This window comes from Choristoneura fumiferana, chromosome 10, assembly GCF_025370935.1.
Source record: "Choristoneura fumiferana chromosome 10, NRCan_CFum_1, whole genome shotgun sequence".
Taxonomy (NCBI): Eukaryota; Metazoa; Arthropoda; class Insecta; order Lepidoptera; family Tortricidae; genus Choristoneura; species Choristoneura fumiferana.
The window spans coordinates 19,369,665-19,389,789 of NC_133481.1; the positions used below are offsets into that span (position 1 = coordinate 19,369,665).

Sequence of the window (20,125 nt, forward strand, 5' to 3'; positions counted from 1 at the left end):
AGACGAGCGGAGCGTAGAGATGTGTGTGAGGAGTGGAATCACTTAACTCTTCACAGCTCTGATCCACTCAGCTCCGCTCGTCTCCGCCTCAGTGGAACCACTTAACTCTTTTCACAGCTCTGCTCCACTCAGCTCCGCTCGTCTCCGCCTCAGTGGAACCACTTAACTCTTTTCACAGCTCTGCTCCACTCAGCTCCGCTCGTCTCCGCCTCAGTGGAACCACTTAACTCTTTTCACAGCTCTGCTCCACTCAGCTCCGCTCGTCTCCGCCTCAGCGGAGCCGCAGCCTTAATGGGACAGTGACCAGAGACCGTATTGTCTAACCCCCGAGCGCTATAGCGATCGCATTCAACGTCTCTTTCTGCCTTCATCTATACTGTTTAACCAAAAGAAGTGTTAAAAATGATTATGACTTTAACTATGATAGACAATAAGGCCTCAGCACTCGAACCACTTTAGGGCCAGTACAGACAGACTGCATTCCAGCTGCAACGTAACTAACAACTGCCCATAAATTTTTTGTTGCAGTTCGAGTGCAGTCGGCACAACTGCACTCTGACTGCAATTGAAATATCGGGTGTGGCCTGTAATACGAGTATGAGCAAATAATTAAAACATATACCATACTCCTCAAACTGAACACCATTAGTACAGCGACTTTTAAAAATAATTAGTTTTTTATTTTTATTACACTTTTAAGTTTATTCGAAGAAGCAATGTAAAGCGAAATTCTTGTTTTAGCGTGACAGGCGACGTCAGTTGTGTTCTAGGATGACCTACATTGATAGCAGTATTTAATTTGTATGAAAAAAGGAAAATTCAAAGACTCCATTATTTTGAAAAGTCGCTGAACTAATGTTGTTCAGTTTGACGAGAACGATCTATGTTTTAATTTTTTGCTCGTATTACAGGCCACACCCGGTATCGGCAGTTAGCAGTTAAAATTGAAAATACAAACTGAAATATAGATGCACAGAAAAAAGATGATGCAGTGAGACGCAGTGTGAGATGCAGTGGTGTAGCGGTATAGCACGCGGTACGGATTACCGAGGACCTGGGTTCGATTCCCAGTGATGGTCTTATTTTTCTGTTTTTTCTGTGCATCTATATTTCAGTTTGTATTTTCAATTTCGGTTTTACGGGATGACCGTAAAAGTAAAAATTTGGAATTGAAATAAAAAATACAAAAATAATCCAAAAAACCAATCTTAATTTTTAGTTAGCAGTTACATTGCAGCTAGAATGCAGTCTGTCTGTACTGGCCCTAATGGGCATAAAGAAGATAAAATGAGTCTTTAGGTTACTCTTTATGAACTTGAGACTAAGTGACGGCTCTGGGTAGCCAGGTGTGGCAACGATCAATTAATTCTGCTCACGCCGCGCCAGATGCAAGCTTCGTTGCATTCAGATACGCGTCTGGAAAACAAAGTGTGTGGACTTTTTACCAGTTTAATTTCTTTACTATTTGGGATACCGAAGAATATTGATGTATATCAACTTTGTATCTTTCTTTAGTCGAATAACTTTTAGAAATCGCAATTTGGTTGGCGAATCAATCGCTTGTTGTTTTGTTTTGTCTATTCTTCTTTTTTCTTTTGCTTTTGTTAGGAGTGAGAAGGGTAAAGGAGACTGCCTATGCCTATTTCTTTATATACTGGCAACCCATTTTGTAATTTTAGTATTTCTTTTTATTTTATTTAAATAGGAAAGTATTTTTATATTTTTAAACTAAAAATTGTATCGGTCTCACTTAGCTGTACTTTTTTCAATGTATATGACCAGATGGTCCCAAAAGAAGACCAGCGCCGTTCGCAAGACCGGCAGATTGCTGATTTGGGACCATTTCGTGACATGCATACGTAACAATTTTTTATTTTATTTTTATTATTGTTGCTGTCTTTTTTAATGTCACGAATAAATGTTTTCTTTCTTTCTTTCTTTCTTTCTTTCTTTAATTTTAGTGGCACAATCAGTGTTAAGGCATAGTAGGGTACATTGCAGTAACGGGTTCGACACTTGCGTTAAGTCAACTTACCGCCGAAGGTTATTGGTTACTGACTGGCCCGTGGTCAAATTTCAAGTTTCTAGGACAAACAGAAGTACCCTTATACATAAGTTTTTCAGTTACAGCAATTAGTACGAAAACACCACCGGGAAACACCATTTTTAATTACTGTATTTTTTTATTTAATTTAGAAATTAGATTTTTTCATTGATCGAAGCGCTAGCAGGCCGGAGTATATGATAATAATTTATGCTTGCTACCTCCACGCGCTCCTGAGAAAACAGGTCTTAATAGATTGACAGACAGACAGACAGACAAAAAAACAACAAAGTGAACCTATAAGGGTTGCGTTTTTCCTTTACAGGCGCAGAACCCTTAAACACACAAAAAAATAACAAATTATAAACTGGATGTTCTTAATTCTTATACAAGATACAAAAGATTTTCTTACAAATATCAAAATGTTTCCATTAATTGACTGATCATATTTATTTCCACAATTTTATGTCATGTAATTTCGTAACCCGCTACGGTGCTACGCACCATCGTAGCATTCGTAGAACCCCAATGATGCGCAAGAGATGATCGCGTTATGTAAGTCGACGGGCGCTGGCCCTATACTAGTACATGGAATTGGTGCCTTTTACCTTGCATCAAATGAGGTAGTTCTGATTTTTATATGAGTTGGTAGTGGTGAAATGGGTTATGACAAATCCAAGTTTTCCACCTCGAAAGCCTTCCGGATCATTGTTATATACTTGAAAATTCATTATAATTTAGTAGTTTTTTCCGTTTTTGTCAATTTTTACCACCAACAACTTACGTTACGGCAAAATTACTAAAAAAAATTTTAAGTAGACTTAATTTCCAATCAAATGAGACTAATTTGGTTTTGGTAGGTCAAATAGTTTCTATGATACGGCTATTTAAAAGTTTGCGCAATTTCCAAACATATTACAGTTTTTTTAGTTTTCGTCAATTTTTACCCTTCAAGAGCTTATGCGAAAAGTTACTATATATTTATTAAAGTCCACTAAATTATTAATAAAATGAGACTAATTTTGTCCACTTACACCTGATAGTTCCTGAGACACAGCTGTTGTGGTTGAGGTAAGTAAACAAGTATGTACTAGAAGGGTTTGCAAAATGAAGTACGCCCTGTTAGTGAAATAAGCATTATAATTATAATTTTATGTACAGCAAGTTAAGGAAATGGTTATTACACGCATTCTTTGTGCATTTTTGATGGATCAGGTTCGTCCTCTAAATCTACGGCACGATGGTGGGTCATCAATAAATGGTTCATCAATGTCGTCACACATTAGGTCTGATGTGTTCTCACAAGAACTACTTAAATATCATCATCATAATGTCAGCCGAAAGACGTCCACTGCTGGATATAGGCCTCCCCCAAGGCTCTCTACTCAGACGGGTGCTTTCCGCATCCACCACGCTCCCGCGATCTTAATCAAGTCGTCGCTCCATTTATGTAGGCGTGACATCAAATGTGATTTTAACCGGCTACATCTTCATAATTTCTTGTTTAACGGACAAACGTTAAACTAACAGACTAGAATACAATACAATACAATACATTTCGAACATTTGAACACATGAACATAGTGTCTTCCCCATAAGAAACTAAGAACTGCCAATGGACATTTTCTTAGATTAAATTCTAATTAGATAGTTTAAGTTAAAGATAATTTGCTTATTAGCCTAGACAGGCTAGATTGTAATGTAATAAAGCGCTTTATAAATAAAAAAAATACAGCACAATACAATACAATAACTCTTTATTGCACACCAACACATAGCAAGCAGTACAGAAAACACAGAGACTTTCTAAGGTAAGCAATAGGCGGCATTATCGCTTCAGAGCGACCTCTTCCAGGCAACCTTTACAATGGAATGGATGGAGAAGTAAGGAATAAATTTTAGTAGGTGGTGAATTTACATTACATTACAGCAATATCAAGAATACATAACCATTTATACAATAGGTACACATACACAACAAATCCAAACAGATAGGGACATTACAGAGGTTTTTCCTAACCGGTGGTTGATTTTTTTGACATTCTTAAGTGCTTGTTACTCGTATAGCCTAAATTGAATAAAGATATTTTGACTTTGACTTTGACAAACCAACATTAACAACATACTCATAAATAAACTACTAATTACCGACTAATTCGTTTTTTGAGGACACTTGCCCGTTGTCTCCATATTTATGAGAATCTTACATTAATATAAACACACCCTTTCAAAGAAAAAAAAATGGTAACATAGTGAAAGGTCCGCCCTGCGCGCGCAGGTATATAAGCGGTTGGCGCGCGATCTGACAGTATTTGCAAGATGGCCGCTCTAGTGCACCTGGTACGTTTGTTTTATTTTTTTTATTTAAAAATTGGTGACGATAGAAATTGATTGATCTGAAAATTGGATTATTGTATTTAGCTTTGTGATTGATGTCATCGCATTCTGATTTTGTGATAAGTTTGATTATGACGTAACTTTTTTTTAAAAAAAAGGTAAAATAACGGTTAAACTTGCTGTTTAATTTTTTTTTAGTGAATTTTAACTTAGTTTTAGCTTCAAGTGCGTGCATTATTTTTACGTAATTTTTTATCGAATGAGTGCATCGATATTTCAAGTGCTTGGAATTCGGTTTTATTATAATTAATAATCAGGTTAACTATATTTGCGGTTGCATTCAGCGCAATAACGTGGGCTTAACTTGAGTGTCCGCTTCACGAGGCATCTATGACAGGAGTAGCCTTTTATTTTTGGACGATTTCTTGTGAAGAGCGAGCGGTACATACTATCGAACCATTTGACTGCTCTACCGTAGTACTTTCACACAGTAAGTTTTATAGTAAATTATCTTATCAAGCAATGTGATATCATCACTATGATTTTTTCTGTTAAAAAAATCCACAGTAAATCACAATTCAGTTGGTATAGCGGTATAGCAGCGGGACCCATTACCGAGAATTTTAGAGCCGGTCACGATTATGAATGGGTTTCTACTGTCGAACTTTAAGTTACTTAACAGATATCAGCACTAGATTTATTTTTCTTTTTTATTTTGTTTAAGGCTGTTGCGTTTTTGATTTTTGCGTGTCACGTGTCCTTTTGGCAGAGAGGAAAAAAACGCGTTGCCGTCTCTTGTCATAAGAACTTGAAGGACCACTGACTTAGAAGCTTAAAATAGCTACCTGCTCTAATTCTAAAGCAGTACAGCTCAAGTATTACCAATACCAAAGTTGTTTTAAGAGCAATTCCTCCATTTGGTTTGCAACATTGTTGCTATGTAATTCGATATTAATCTTTATGGAAATAACAATTGCGAAGACAACTTTGAAAACTTCGAACCTCTTTTCTAAATTATTTTAGCAACTAACTTGGGATATACTGAAAATATATTATATTCGATAATAATTATGTATGCAATGAAAAATATATGTGATTTTCACATTAACGTCGTAAGTAGAAACACAGGAAAAAGCCTTTTCTCGGAAATTCCATGTGTTACGAACAGAATTCCAAAAAATATTAGCGATCAAACAGACACCAAGATCAGATCCAAGATCCATTAATAAGAATAATAAAAATAATGAATTATTATAATAATCATGGAGAGGGATGTTTAGAAAGAATTCCGATCCACATTGGCGATCCCTTATTTCAAATAGTGGCTTTATTGTAAAATTCTTTATTGTATAGAAGAAAATAAACAAAAACAATTGACATACTTTGAGATACTTTTACCCCAAACAAAGGGGTACAAAGGGCGGGGGGTTTGTACAAAGGGGTATTCGGTCCCTTATTTCAAATACTGGATCTATTGTATTAAACATGTCGTAATCGTGTTAATCATTAACTAACATTGTAGATCTGTTTAAAAAATGTACCTCTTAGTTTCTTGTTGGGTTCTTCTCAACAGAGGTTTTTACGAAACAGTGGTAATATTTTTGACATAAGTGCTTGTTGCCTAAATTGAAAAAAAAAATAGACTTTGACTTTATCACAGTGTAGCTAGCGTGATGGCGCATTGTAGCCTATGGACGTTTGCAACGTCAATAGTAAATTAAATAAATGTAATGGGACACTTGACACCAATTGACCTAGTCCCAAAGCTTGTACTATGGCAACTAGGCAAAGGATAAACATACTTATATAGATAGATACATACTTAAATACATATTAAACATCCAAGACCCGAGAGTAAACATTCGTATTATTCATACAACTATCTGCCCCGGCCGGGAATCGAAGCCGGGACCTTAAACTTCGTAGACAGGTTCTCTAACCACTTGGCCATCCGGCCTACAAGCACTAACTGTTATATTGTACTGACAGTTATGTATGTTTTATGCTATACAAACTGAATATTTTTCATCTCGTGTATGGATTAGAGGCAACCATTAATTATGCGAATTGATTTTTCAACTTCCCTCCCCCTTTCACGAGATCTCGCAAAATCTGACATGAGATTTGATGATGTTTTTAGAGCTACTCACTACACTCTGCTTTAGAGCCGCAGTGGAGAAACAGGTTTACGTAATTTTACCTAGTTTTCACACAAAATAATACCTTTCGCCGAAAAACAACTTCGTGATATTTGTCGAGCCGCTATCTCCCATGTGAGATTCATCTATCATTCATTTGAGATTCAAACTTTTATAAAAAGAATATTATCAGTAACACAAGTTTCTCAGCTATTCAAACTGAAAGTGCCGTGATAAGCGTCATGGTGAACCAGTTTCTTTGTTAACAGATTGTTAATTAAGCTGTTTGTTGCAAGTGTGCCAGTTCTCGCCAGGAAGTTATTGTTTTTATGGGTGCTTAGCGTGACATGTTCGAGACAGCACTGTAAAAGGCATGGGGAAAAGTTAAATGAACTGACTGTATGAAATAAGAAACAACCACGTGGCACACTAAGGTAATTGTCCCAGTGGTCGACATGTCAATGCCCAATGGTTGACAGCCTGCTGTCACCTCCCTTGCTAGTAACGTAAAATGAAAGATAACAGTTGCAAGGGCTGATTCAAAGGTGTGTGTGGTGGGGGGGGGGGGAGCATAAGAGTCTTGACCGCTGTATGTGTCTAGGACAATAGTAGATATTTTCCTAAACTCATTAAGTTTCAATGTCTTATTCGTGAGAAAACTAGCACCCGGACGGTACTTAAAAAGCTATGTTGTTAGATAATAAAATTCTAATAATATCCTAACTACTTATTATAAATACGAAAGTTTGTAAGTACCTACGTATGTGCATGCGTGAGTTATTGACAAAGTCAATGTTTTGGTCAAAATAACTTTAAATTTAGAATAAAATAACGTCATGGATTTAGAACAATCTATGACCGATTCGCAAAAATCACTGTGGAGAATCGGGCAAAACATTCAATAAGGTATAGAGACAAACGTTCGAGTGCTCGACACACAAATGGCACCCTGCTGTCATCTCTATGGCTAATGACATAAAATTATAGATGACAACTATTGGGCCAGTGTCGAGCACTCGTACATTATACTTTTTAAGATTACGCCGACAACTTTATGGCTGCTAAATTCCAATACATTTCTCTCATTGCTACGTTTATTTATAAATATAAGATTTACAAGCATATCCCTCTATACAGACAAAGGGCACAGCTGTTCGAGGCCAAACACCGGTCTACATTCACTGCCGGACTCTAAAATGTCACTTATAAAAGTGCCATAACTCAAACATAATATACATTCCAATGTGTACCTTATCATATCGATATTGAGCTTAAATTAAAAGCTTGAATTATTGACTTAAGTCTTTTTGACTTTCCATACCGTTGCCATGCGGTCCTGGTGGATAAAATAAAAAGGGATTAACGTGAAAGAATGCAATCGAAATTATGTCTTATGGCTGTTTTTAGGGAGTTTAAAATTGATGGAGTTTGATTTGACTTCAGACTTTTTTGTTTTGTGTTCAAGGATACGGACTGATTTCAGTATGATTGATAGTCATTTATGTCACGGTTGAATGTCCTGTTATTATGTATTTCCTAAATTACCGTTTTCACCTTCAGATGTTTGCAATATCATGTCAATAAGTTGTGGATCGCCCTCATAAAAATTGAAGAGATCTTTTAGTTATTGTTTTTTATAAACTTTTATAAGTTGGGATCGGGCGGACTAGTGTTCGGATTATTATGGACATGATCACACCAAAATGTAAGTAAAAGGTTGATTAATTAATTAATTTTTGAAATAACATTTGAATTTCTAGAGATAACAATTTACACGTGCTTTTAAAATAATTACCTTAGTAGAATGTTAGTAAAAGTAGTAATTTTTGTCCACAGAAAAATTGGGAAAGATGTTGCTTATTTTTTATGTTATTTATTTACTAGAAATCATCAGTTTTGGAGTTATGTCCACATTATTGCAAACAATGACGCTAATCCGTCCAATCTCTGTCTTAAGCACTAATAGTTTATGATTGGTTATTTGGAGTCTTTTTGTATTTTTTATTTCAACTCCAAATTTGTTACTTTTACGGGTATCCCGTGAAACCATATCGAAAATACAAACTGAGACATGGATGCACAGAAAAACCAGAAAAAGAGACCAGCGCTGGGAATCGAACCCAGGTCCTCATGTGACGTCTCTCGATGAGAGCGAAACATAGATGTCGCTAGTGCTGCTGCATAAGTAGCGTAGTAGAAATAAGCAACCTGAGATATGTATGCATAGGAAAAATTCGTGTCTAAATTCCTGTCCAGCGGTGGTGTAGGGGTTATAGCACGCAGCACGGATTGCTGAGGACCTGGGTTCGATTCCCAGCGCTGGTCTCTTTTTCTGGTTTTTCTGTGCATCCATGTCTCAGTTTGTATTTTCGACACTAATAGTTTTAAAAAAACGCCAATATTTATGTATCAAACGAATGTAAGTAACTAAATATGCTGTACGCATCGCGAATTATTAAGGTTGTAGTTCCTAAATTTTTATCACAAGTAATTTCAAGAACAGACTGCTAAATATAACTAAATACTTTTTGATAACTATGCATTTATATCCTTGCAAAACTCCACCGGAAGCACGCCAAATTAAATAAACGAAACGAGGTTTTGCTAAACTGCAAGTTATTCTATTAAAGAAAAAATAGAGCAACGAATGCGTAAACTTTCGACCAGTAACGTTTGGTCCAAGCGACGAAAGTCTGACCGAGTTGGACGAGTTGGAGATAACAAGAAAATTTGTGGTATGGGTAGGATCTTAAATTTTTCTAGACTTTTGATTTTAGCCAGTCGTAAAGATGGAACTTTAGGCTTCCCTGTGTTTCTAGTAGCCTTTAGCTTGTCAACGTTAGTGGTAAAATGTCATATTTTTTGGCATACTTTCATTTCAAATACATGAAACGACGGCAGGGTTAGAATAATACCCGTTTGTTTAAAAAAAAGCTATTCTATCGTAGCTCTTTAGGCTGGCAATGCATCTGTCAGCATGGTTTATATGGGTAGTACCTAGTATTCATTTACATAACGTGTCCTATTCCTATGTCATAAGAAAACTCCTTCCATAACATTGTTGTATGTAAAGGAAGCAGCAGAAGTGAAGGAGCGATAGTGGTATTCATAATAACCTAAACATTCTCTTATTATCTCGGTCGTGAAGTTGTGTATAGATATTTTTTTAACACTGCAACAGTTCATCTAATTTTGCTACGTTCAAGATAACCTTTGCCTATGCAACCCCAACTGCATATCAGTTGGGTACGAACCCCTAAAATGGCATATCAGAACAACTAACATTCAATTAAGGCACTTGTCTTACCGCCGACGATGAGCGAGAAGCGAGTAGAGCGATTAACTAGAAACGAGTGGGCGAGCAGCGAGAAGCGAGTGTAGTTTTGTCGCTTGGCTGTAAGCGAGTGTTCGCGTGCGACGGGCCATTACTCGCTCCACTCGACTTGCTCGTGCGGGGCGGCCGCCAAGCTGACATCGCTGAGCGAGTATCTATAGCTCAGCGAGTTTTATAGCTCTTGTCGCTGCGACAAAAGATGTAAGAGCGAGTTCTCGCCGACTGTGAACAGCCAGCGATCAACTATTAATATATGTGTCTCTTTTACTCACACAGGATCTTATATCTTTTGTTCGTTTCTTGAGCGAGAAAATAGTCGATAGCCAATCGCTTCCTCGCTGGCGGTGAGACAAGTGCCTTAAACTGGTTATTGAAAGCACAGTCAGGTTGACATACACCCGGTAGTGGCATACATATAGTGTCCTGAAAACCGGTTATCCAGTTTAATCAGACAGGTTTTAAAATGTCTTGACTAAAGTATTAAACCTTTTCTTATTGCTATTGTAGTGGAGACAAAAAACAAAACCAATGATTGTAACGTCATACTTAAATTTGTGTTTGAACAGCTCATGCATTTCTGTATTTTATGTTATATCAAGACATGTCACGATCTCATATAAGGCCAGGCTTTGCAATAAACATAAATAATTTAAATCATAAAAACATATTTGTTACGTTTATCCTTAAAGTTAATGTAAATTTCAGAACATTTCACGTTATTATTATTTTCCCTTATCCGTAAAAGCTTACAAATTTGTTTACTCTTAAGAAACATAATGCACGTTCTCACAGAGCCTGGAACAGTCAATTCAAAATGAGCGAACTATCAAATAACCTACTTAAACAGGACTGTATATCTAACAAACACGATACATCATTCTTACACATATAAATAAAACATTACACTCAAGTTTAAAATTACTCCATATTTAGCAAGTCGTGTAACCTATCATAATACTAAAAACTTAGACAAATACATATTTTACTTAATTTAAATATGTTATTTATACTGCACTTTGTACAAATTTATTAAAGTAACAATAACTTCAGTACAAATTACCAGTATAATAGGAACATATTTTTACCACCGTTTAATACATAATGAAATAAATTATATCGTTAACCGCATTTTAACAAACTATCGGGGCCACCCAGATAGACAACACTATTTACACCAATAATTGACCCAGTCCCAGTAGTCCCAAAGTAAGTAAAGCTTGCACTATGGGTGCTAGGCAACTTGTTGTCACACACGTAACCGATCGGCAGATCCGAGAACAAGCATTCGTATTATTTAAGTATACAAATATCAGCCTCGACCGGGGAACGAACCCGGGGCTTTAAGCTTACGTAACGTTATGTGCTTGAATAGATAAAGCATTTTCGTCTTTTATAAATATCAAAATAGTATGATGCACTTGCACATGCTTTGTATGGGCGCTAAATAAATTCGTATCATTGTAAATGTGTCCAAAAAGTCTATGAACTAAAATAATTTCTTTGCTCACCCGCGACCTTATGATAGCTAACTTTATGCAAGGTATGGGTGAGCAAAGAAAATCTTTCCTTACTTTAGTTTACTAGTACTTTTACTTTTCTTTAGTTCATTGATATGGACCGTCGCAAAGTAACGCCTGATTCAATAAATTATCCAAAAGTCTATAACTTGAACCATAACTTTTTACTTAGGTATATTAGAATACGTTTTTGCCGCTAGCGAACAGTGCCACAGTGTCAAGGCCCCAATTGCCCAATTACTGGGCCAGATTGATATTGTTATTGCAACACTGTATTGTTTCGTTATAACCAATTTTAGTGTTATGCTTTTAAGGAAGCTAAAGTTTTAAGATTTTGTTTGAGGTCAATTTGGGTTACGTTTATTAGCTAAGTAAGAAGTTGTTTACGGCAACTTTTGTGTGCCATACCGTAAATGGATAGCATTTTCCCGCGGCTTTGTTTGTGTGTATCATTGAATGGCAATGCCGAGATTTTATTGAATCGTTGTTTTAATTTACTTTGTCTGAAGAACACCCATATCATTTTTCATGACTAGACTCAGCGGTTCGGTAATAAAACGTAAGATAAACGTCCCAGTGCTCGACACGCTAATGCCCAATAGATGACACCCTGCTGCCACCTCTATTGCTAATGTCATAAGATTAAAGTTGCCATCTATTGGGACAGTGACGAGCACTCGCACATTTACCTTATATTGGCTACTTTTATCTCAATGTTCCCACGGGATCGGGATGTACGAATATAAAAATCGATGAATCCCTTCGCAAGTGTGTGCAGAATTTGTCACGATGTTTTCCTTCATCGTAAAACTCGTGATCAAGTTTCGCACATGAATTCCGAAAAAGTTACGTGTAAATAATATAAGCGTTAGCGGGATTTAAATCTAAATCGCGCACGCAACAGCCTTTACTTGATCGGTACTGGGTCGGCCCAGTACGCCAGAATGGGGCAGTCGTACCTATCAGCAATGACACTTAGGATGCTGTTACTTCTGTTCTGCTATACTAGCTCGTATTACTTCGCTAAGCTAAATCTAACCTGTCATTGCGTTGCAGTTGGTCCTGACGCTATACTGCGCGTACGCAGCCGCGCAGTACGCGGACGAGCGCGCGCCGCGCTACATCGCGTCCGAGCCCAAGGTCGCGCCGACGCCCGTGCCCATCCTCAAGCAGATCAACAGGTACGTACGTGCTTAATACGGTGTACTGCCGTTTCGGCAAAATATTACCAGAAAAGTAGGTTAGGTTAGGTTAGAACTGCGTCTTCCACAGAAACGAACTGCTATCAGAAAAGTAGATGAGGTTAGACTGCGTCCCCCGCAAAAATGAACTGCTATCAGAAAAGTAGGTTAGGTTAGGTTAGAACTGCGCCCCCCACAGAAACGAACTGCTCCCAGAAAAGTAGGTTATTATATCATGCGATATTTTGGGAAGAGTGCGTTATGCCAAACGATACATTTTACTAAATAATACTTGGTAATATGAAACATGACTAAGTAATTATTTGTGGAACAATAATTTGCCAAAAAGAATATTATTAACTGTAAAATTGCGATAAGTTTTTTGACAAATGATTTTTGGCCAAATGATAATTTGAGTAAAATATTTTGGGATGTGGTACTTTGGGAAAAGTTATTTGCCCATACATTAGTAATCCGCTTAAAACTTACCTACAGACAGTCAAGGAAACTGAATCGCGTTCCAGAACCTTTTCATAATCAATCTCGCAAAAATTTCTTTGGCAGAAGCAAGAAATGTCAAACAGCAGTAGCATAAAGGTTCCACCCTGTTATGCGATTCTTTGACTGTACTATTAATTTAAGTTACAACGATATAGATACCTGTACCAGTGAGAAGGCGTGATACCAATTTAGTCAATAATAGGGCAGAAGATAAAAATAAAAGGGATATAAAAGGTTTCCCGGAAGGGATCGCTCTTAAGCGATAAGCCAGCCTATTGTTTACCATGTCATTTTCTTTCTGTGTACCTGTTTTCTGTATCACTTACTATTTGTGGTATACAATGAAGACTTATTGTATTGTATTGCAAGAATTTTAAGAACTAAAAAGTGTTTCGGGTGTTTTGAACGGGATTTGAACCCTATAGATATGCTTTATATTCGGGGAGAGAAAAAAATGACAGTTCTGCCAACCTACATACTATATATTGTTGGGGTTGCCAACACAGACACGTCTATTGGCATTATTGTTTTGTGACATGCAAACGATTATCAACTTTAGGGTGGTAGTGGTAGGGAAGACCACATATTTGGCTGATGGACTGATGGTACATACTGTATTTATTATTAAAACATCAAGACTCGAAAGCAAATATCAACTCCGACAAATAATATCTACCCCGATGGATCAAACCCGTGACCTCAAGGGTCGTATTCAGGTTCAAACCACCAGCTTCTAGAGACTGACTATCCATCCAGCCGCTTGGCTTCTGCAAACCCTCTTTACAAGCCTCTCAACTGATTACAGGCACAACGAGGACGGCTCATACACGTATGGGTATGAGGCAGCCGACGGCTCCTTCAAGATCGAGACCAAGGCACAAAACGGAGAGGTGAAGGGCAAGTACGGCTACAAGGATGACACTGGCAAGGTACGTCGGAGTAAAAATGACGAGGTATACCAGTAATTTATTGAATCAGGCGTTACTTTGCGGAGGTCCATATCAATGAACTAAATTTCCTTGCTCACCCGCGACCTTACCATAGCTAAGCTTATGCAAAATATGCGTGTTCATGCAGTTCCTCCACCTCCACACTGTAAGAACACACACAAATCACACAAACCCATCTATCACTACCACCACACCACACTGACGCGTTTCGAACTCAACCAGAGCTCATCTTCAGAGTAACACAACCGCTTCCAGTTGTTAGACACAACACAACAACAACTAACACCTACAACTAACAACTGGTAGCATGGTGTACGGTTGTGTTACTCTGAAGATGAGGTCTGGTTGAGTTCGAAACGCGTCAGTGTAGTGTGGTGGTGGTGATAGATGGGTTTGTGTGATTTGCGTGTGTTCTCACAGTGTGGAGGTGGAGGAACTGCATGTACACACATATTTTGCATAAGCTTAGCTATCGTAAAGTCGCGGGTGAGCAAGGAAATTCTTTTAGTTAATTGAGGTATACCAGGTTTTAAGATCCTGGAAAGTGCCAGTCACTTTTGAATCAGCCTGCAGCGCCAGTACGTATATTCAGCCCGGTACAACATGGGAACTGCCAGAAGCCTTGAAGCTTCAGGTCAATGCTTAATACCCGGTATCGTTGGTTCTATTTGACAACCAGGCTTCGTAAATCTTTGTTTTTGCATTAGGTACCTGTACTCAAAGAATATGTGCCATGTTTGTTATTTAAACCTTAAATTATATATTATAGTACTTAGAGTAAAAATTTTATGTGACTCAGAGCGTCAACTTCTAGTGGTTCCGACAGAATATCAGCGCTGTGACAGCAATGTCGCAGCACATGCTGAGTCGGCACCTTTTCGCGGCTGTGCCGTGACAACTTAATTTAAGTATATAAGCATAGATGATTAATATTTATTCACCATCGTTAATTTCCGTCCAGTATTTTGGTATTTTCTACCTTGCGATTTGGTAAGTCAGCATTACAAACGTTTTGATAAGAAAAAAACGCGTTTAGTTAGTAAAAAACATGCTAAGTTTGTTGAGAAGAAAAATCACATTAGTTTATTTCAAATACGACGTTCGACTTCCAATTTTCAATTTTGCCAGCGCTACTCTTTAATGTCATCATCTCCGCCCTATGCAAGCCCGGGCTTGAACCCACGACCCTCTGCTTAAGAGGCCATAGGTCAAACTACTTAGCTACAACGGTTTTTTAACATACGGTTGAAGAATGTGCGAGTACTTCTTGAACTATAAGTACAGTGTAACAACATGACTGTGTGCGACGTATTAAGGCATCTAGCTTTAGTTCTTAGATGAAGTGTACCCACTGTCTTCCTAATGTTTCTGTCCTGCTCATTCCAGGTGCGAGTGGTCGAGTACGGCGCCAACAAGTTCGGCTTCCAGCCTTCCGGGGAGGGTATCACGGTGGCACCCCCCACTCTTGTAGATGAGTCCACCCGTGATCGCCCGGCTAAGGCCCAGGTAACAATTCGGCCATACCAAAGATTTATATAGTGCCTTCCATTAAACAAATGATCGGAAATAAAGGGGTAGACGGACTGAGAGGACCGGAGTAACAAGCTTAATATGACTTTTATTCAGTGGAAGCACATCTACATATGCAGTTCGCAGTTGTGAGTTGCAGCTGATGCCTGCAGTAGAAGTTATTCATTCTAATGCCTAAAAAAAATTTTCCCCACTATTTCATATGGAGGTACGATTTCTTGTGAAACTCTTCTATTCAGGATATATTTCAGGATTATTTTGGAGAACCCTATAGGTTAGGTTAGTTTTGTGATAATCCTGAAGGAGCTAAAGTTAAAAAAAATCGTTCATCCATATACTAGAAGTCTCCGGTTCGAATCATGGTAGGGCACGCTTTTATGTGACGAATATTCACTACTCGAATCATTATCCCATCCGTATATAAATATATTATTTGGGAGCGCCAAAGTTCGCATACTCTTCGCTAGTCATACCGTAATTTTTGTCCGAATCATCGTTTGTCATAATTTTTTCCACACTGAAACCTTAAATTTTTCTGATTTTTTTTAAATGGTCATCCTATAGAAAACTATAGGTTAGGCTAGGTTTGTTTTATAACAATTCTGAACAATCATTGGATTCAGGGAAAAAAGAGTTATGACAAACGATCATTCTGACAAACTTTCATTCGGACTTTCGATAAGTATGCGAGCCGATATGGACCCTGTCCCATGTTATTTATTTATATTAATTTATTCCATCAGGGTGGTCGCAACGCGCAATCAGTAGACTACGACTATGAAGAGCCCGCCCCGCGCCCCGCGCCCCGCCCGCAGCAGCAGTACCGCGCGCCGCAGCCACAGCCACAGCCACAGCCGCAATACAGGGCGCCACAGCCACAGCCACAGCCACAGTACAGGGCGCCACAGCCACAACCACAGCAACAGTACAGAGCGCCGCAGCCGCAGTACAGGCCGCAGCAGGCTGCTGCCCCTGCGCCTCCTAAAGTGAGTGATACTTTTTGATGAGGATATAATCACAGTATAGAGTGCCACAGCAGGAGTACGAGGTGCCACAGCAGGAGTACAGGGCACCACAGCCGCAATCACAGAAACAGTACAGGGCACCGCAGCCGCAACAGTCCGCTGCCCCTACGCCTCCTAAAGTGAGTGATACTTTTTTTCAGTACATAATCACAGTATAGAGTGCCACAGCCACAGTACAGGGCGCCACAGCCGCAACCACAGCAACAGTACAGGGCAGCGCAGTCCGCTGCCCCTACTAATTTCATTTAAAACAATCTTCGAATACACTCATTTCTCATGCCCAAAATCGTTGCAGCCCCAGTTTTTCTCGGGCGCTGCGCCCGCGCCGGTGGAGCGGGAGAGCTTCTTCAACCCCGCGCCGCCCCCGCCCCGCCCGCAGGCGCGGCAGCAGCCGGACTTCCGGCCCGCGCCGCAGTTCCAGGCCTTCACGCCCAAGCCCCAGGTGGAATACTCGCAGGACTTCGCGCCAGCACCCGCTGAGCCCAGGTAATCATCCCATCGACTTATTAAGGTAATTTTTACCTTAGAGTGCTCCTCGCTGTCACAATAATTGTCTATCTTATGACAATAACCACTCAACAGTCCGTCGAGAAGCCGTGGTGGCCTAGTGGTTTGACCTATCGCCTCTCAAGCAGAGGGTCGTGGGTTCAAACCCCGGCTTGCATCTCTGAGTTTTTCGAAATTCATGTGCGGAATTACATTTGAAATTTACCACGAGCTTTGCGGTGAAGGAAACCTGCACAAACCTGCGAAGCAATTCAATGGTGCGTGTGGAGTTCCCAATCCGCACTGGGCCCGCGTGGGAACTATGGCCCAAGCCCTCTTGTTCTGAGAGGAGGCCTCTGCACTGCAGTGGGACGTATATAGGCTGGAATGACGATGATGAGTCCGTCGATACCATGGAATCCAAAACCAAAATGCTTCAACCTGTCCGTGGATACTTTAGTGTCATAAAGTTTAACCTTGATTTTGTAAACAAATCTTATATTATTAGCTATTATTAAATAAATAAATAGTACCTACTTGAATGAGAAAACATTATTTTACGTCACAGTATTTTTTTCTTTATTCAAAACTTTCATCATCATCATCATCATGTCAGCCGAATGACGTCCACTGCTGGACATAGGCCTCCCCCAAGGCTCTCCCCTCAGACCGGTCTTGTGCTTTCCGCATCCAACGCGATCCCGCGATTTTAACCAGGTCGTCCAAAACCTTGTAATTAGAAAATTGTGGACGTGCGTCAATAAAAAAACCGGGACGGTTCGAGGCAAATGAGGGCTATCGCGTATGAATTCTCCGCTAGAGGCGCTAGTGTAGCGTGAGGTCTCCGAAATGTCAAAGTTTTTGGGTGAGCTACGCGGGTTTATTTGTAATTAGAATAAATTTGTGAATATTTTGCATTACCTGAAATTAATTATGGCAAATATGCGTTCCGGGGCAATGAATGTCTGTGTTTTGAGACAGTTTTGTCTTTCGGAAACCTTTGTCCTCCCTTTTTTCTGAACAAAACGGGGACTATGCAACACTGTGGCATGCTCGATATTTTTATGGTACGGTTTTAAGGTGTATTACTTAAATATGATTTTAATCTAAACTTTGTTTTTACACCCGTAATAACAGACTTTGAAAGCCACACTTAATAACCTCACGCAACAGTGCGCCATCTAGTGAGACAAAAAACGATAGCCCTCATTGGTCGCGCACTCCGGACTAGGGGTTGCCAACTTTTATTAGAGAAAATAGAGTATATCTGATTTCAAAGGAGGTAAAAAAAGAGTACGGCCTTTTTTTGGTTATGATAATGAGTTTGCATAATATTACATGACTGGCACTAGTAAGTATAGTAGGTAAACATTGTGTAAAAAGAGTATTTTAGCTATTTGTGTTATAGATTTAGAGTACGCCTTTATGATATAGAGTACAATACTCTGTTTTAGAGTACGGTTGGCAACCCTACTCCGGACTGTCAAGTGATTAAAGATGACAGCAGGGTGTCGTCTATTGGGCCTTAGCGCGTCGAGCACTCGGACGTTTACCTAACATTACACAACTTAATAAATGCGAAAGTTAAAAAAGTGTGTGTATGTTTGTCACTCCTTAATGCAATTTTTTTAAATCAATCAAAATAGTGCACGTCTTTTTTTAATGCAACGTGAATGAGGGCTACTTGATATCGAAATATCGCTAGATGGCGTTAGCATCGTGATGTCCGTTTGACGTTTTGCTTGCAATAGGGATTATTATTGCAATTTTCTGCCGTCAGAGTGCAGCACTAGCACAAAACCGTAAACAGCTTTTTGAGTATATCTTAAATGCCATAATATCATATTTTTTCATTTAAATTTTTGAAAATATACTCGCTGCTGTATCGTTGCTATCGATATAAATATCATTGTTATTTTGTTAGTAATAAATATATCTTGATTTCTATAGGTACTAATACTCTTTGGTCATGATCTGTCATGGCGAGAAAATACAAAGAGAACTGACGTTGTCATGGAGGTTTGCGCTAATGTCGCACTCTGCGCAGATCTTTGCCTAAAATGCCCTGTTGGCTTGGCTTTATTTAGATTGTAACTAAATGAGATCGCAAGCAAGACCGTAACGTCAAACGGACCTCAGGACACCAACACCATCTAGCGACGTTTCGCTTGTCAAGTAGCCCTCATTAGAACCACGATGTAATTTTCGGTAATTCTGACGGGAATTTCGTAAAATCCCGAAACTTCAATTCAACTGCCAGATATAATGACTTACGCGTGCGCAGGGCTGGATGCAGAGGTGTGGAGATTTTGGGGTAACAGAGGAGTGAGGAAAACTATTTTCCAAATAAAATGAGCAGAATAATTGTTTGTATAAATACTACAGGTAAAAGTAGAACAGTGAAAAAAAAAACAAAAAAATGTTGTTTACTAGTGTTCACTCGAAAAATCCGTTGTTTATATTGCGGGGGCCCCTCTTTTGTGGAGGCCCTGGGGCTGTAGCCCCGGTTGCCATCCCCTTAATCCAGCCCTCCGCGTGCGAAGCTGCGGGTAAAAACTAGTAATTCTATAGAGTTAATTCGCAACCGTATCGTATAATCTTAAAGCCTCTTTATTATTTTGTTATAATTCCTCGAACAGATACAACCAGAACAACTTCCAGCAGCCCAGAAGTCAGAGCCAGCCGTTCTCAATGCTGGACCAGCTCCTCAAAGAGTACTCCCTCCCAGCGGGGGGCGCGGCCCCTCTCCACGACATCACCTTCGGATCCTACTAGGTTATAGCAATTTTGTAAATACTTAGACTATTGTAAAATATTTTTTGTAAAAGAATTAAAAAATTGAAAAATTGGAATCTGTTGTTGTCTTTATAATCTTTTAGGTTTTGGGGCCATCCGTAAGGTACGTCACACCAATTTTTAGCAAAAAATTATTTATTACAAAACTAGCTTTTGCCCGTGGCTTCGCCTGCACGGTATTCGGTTATCGCGCCCTGTTCCCTAGGGAGCTGTACATTTTCCGGGATAAAGAGTAGCCTATCTTACTCTCTGGGCCATAAACTATCTCTATGCCAAAAATCACGTC

General features: G+C 39.1%; 1 protein-coding gene across 1 annotated transcript; it reads left to right on the forward strand.

Moving 5' to 3' along the window:
• Positions 1 to 4,357: 4,357 nt before the first annotated feature.
• On the forward strand, positions 4,358 to 19,895 carry LOC141432265 (uncharacterized). The gene is made up of 7 exons (XM_074093813.1): positions 4,358 to 4,384; positions 12,427 to 12,551; positions 13,858 to 13,981; positions 15,389 to 15,508; positions 16,276 to 16,518; positions 16,853 to 17,043; positions 19,683 to 19,895. Exons 1-7 carry the CDS (start codon positions 4,364 to 4,366, stop codon positions 19,816 to 19,818), a joined length of 960 nt encoding a protein of 319 aa, XP_073949914.1. The 5' UTR covers positions 4,358 to 4,363; the 3' UTR covers positions 19,819 to 19,895.
• Positions 19,896 to 20,125: the final 230 nt, after the last annotated feature.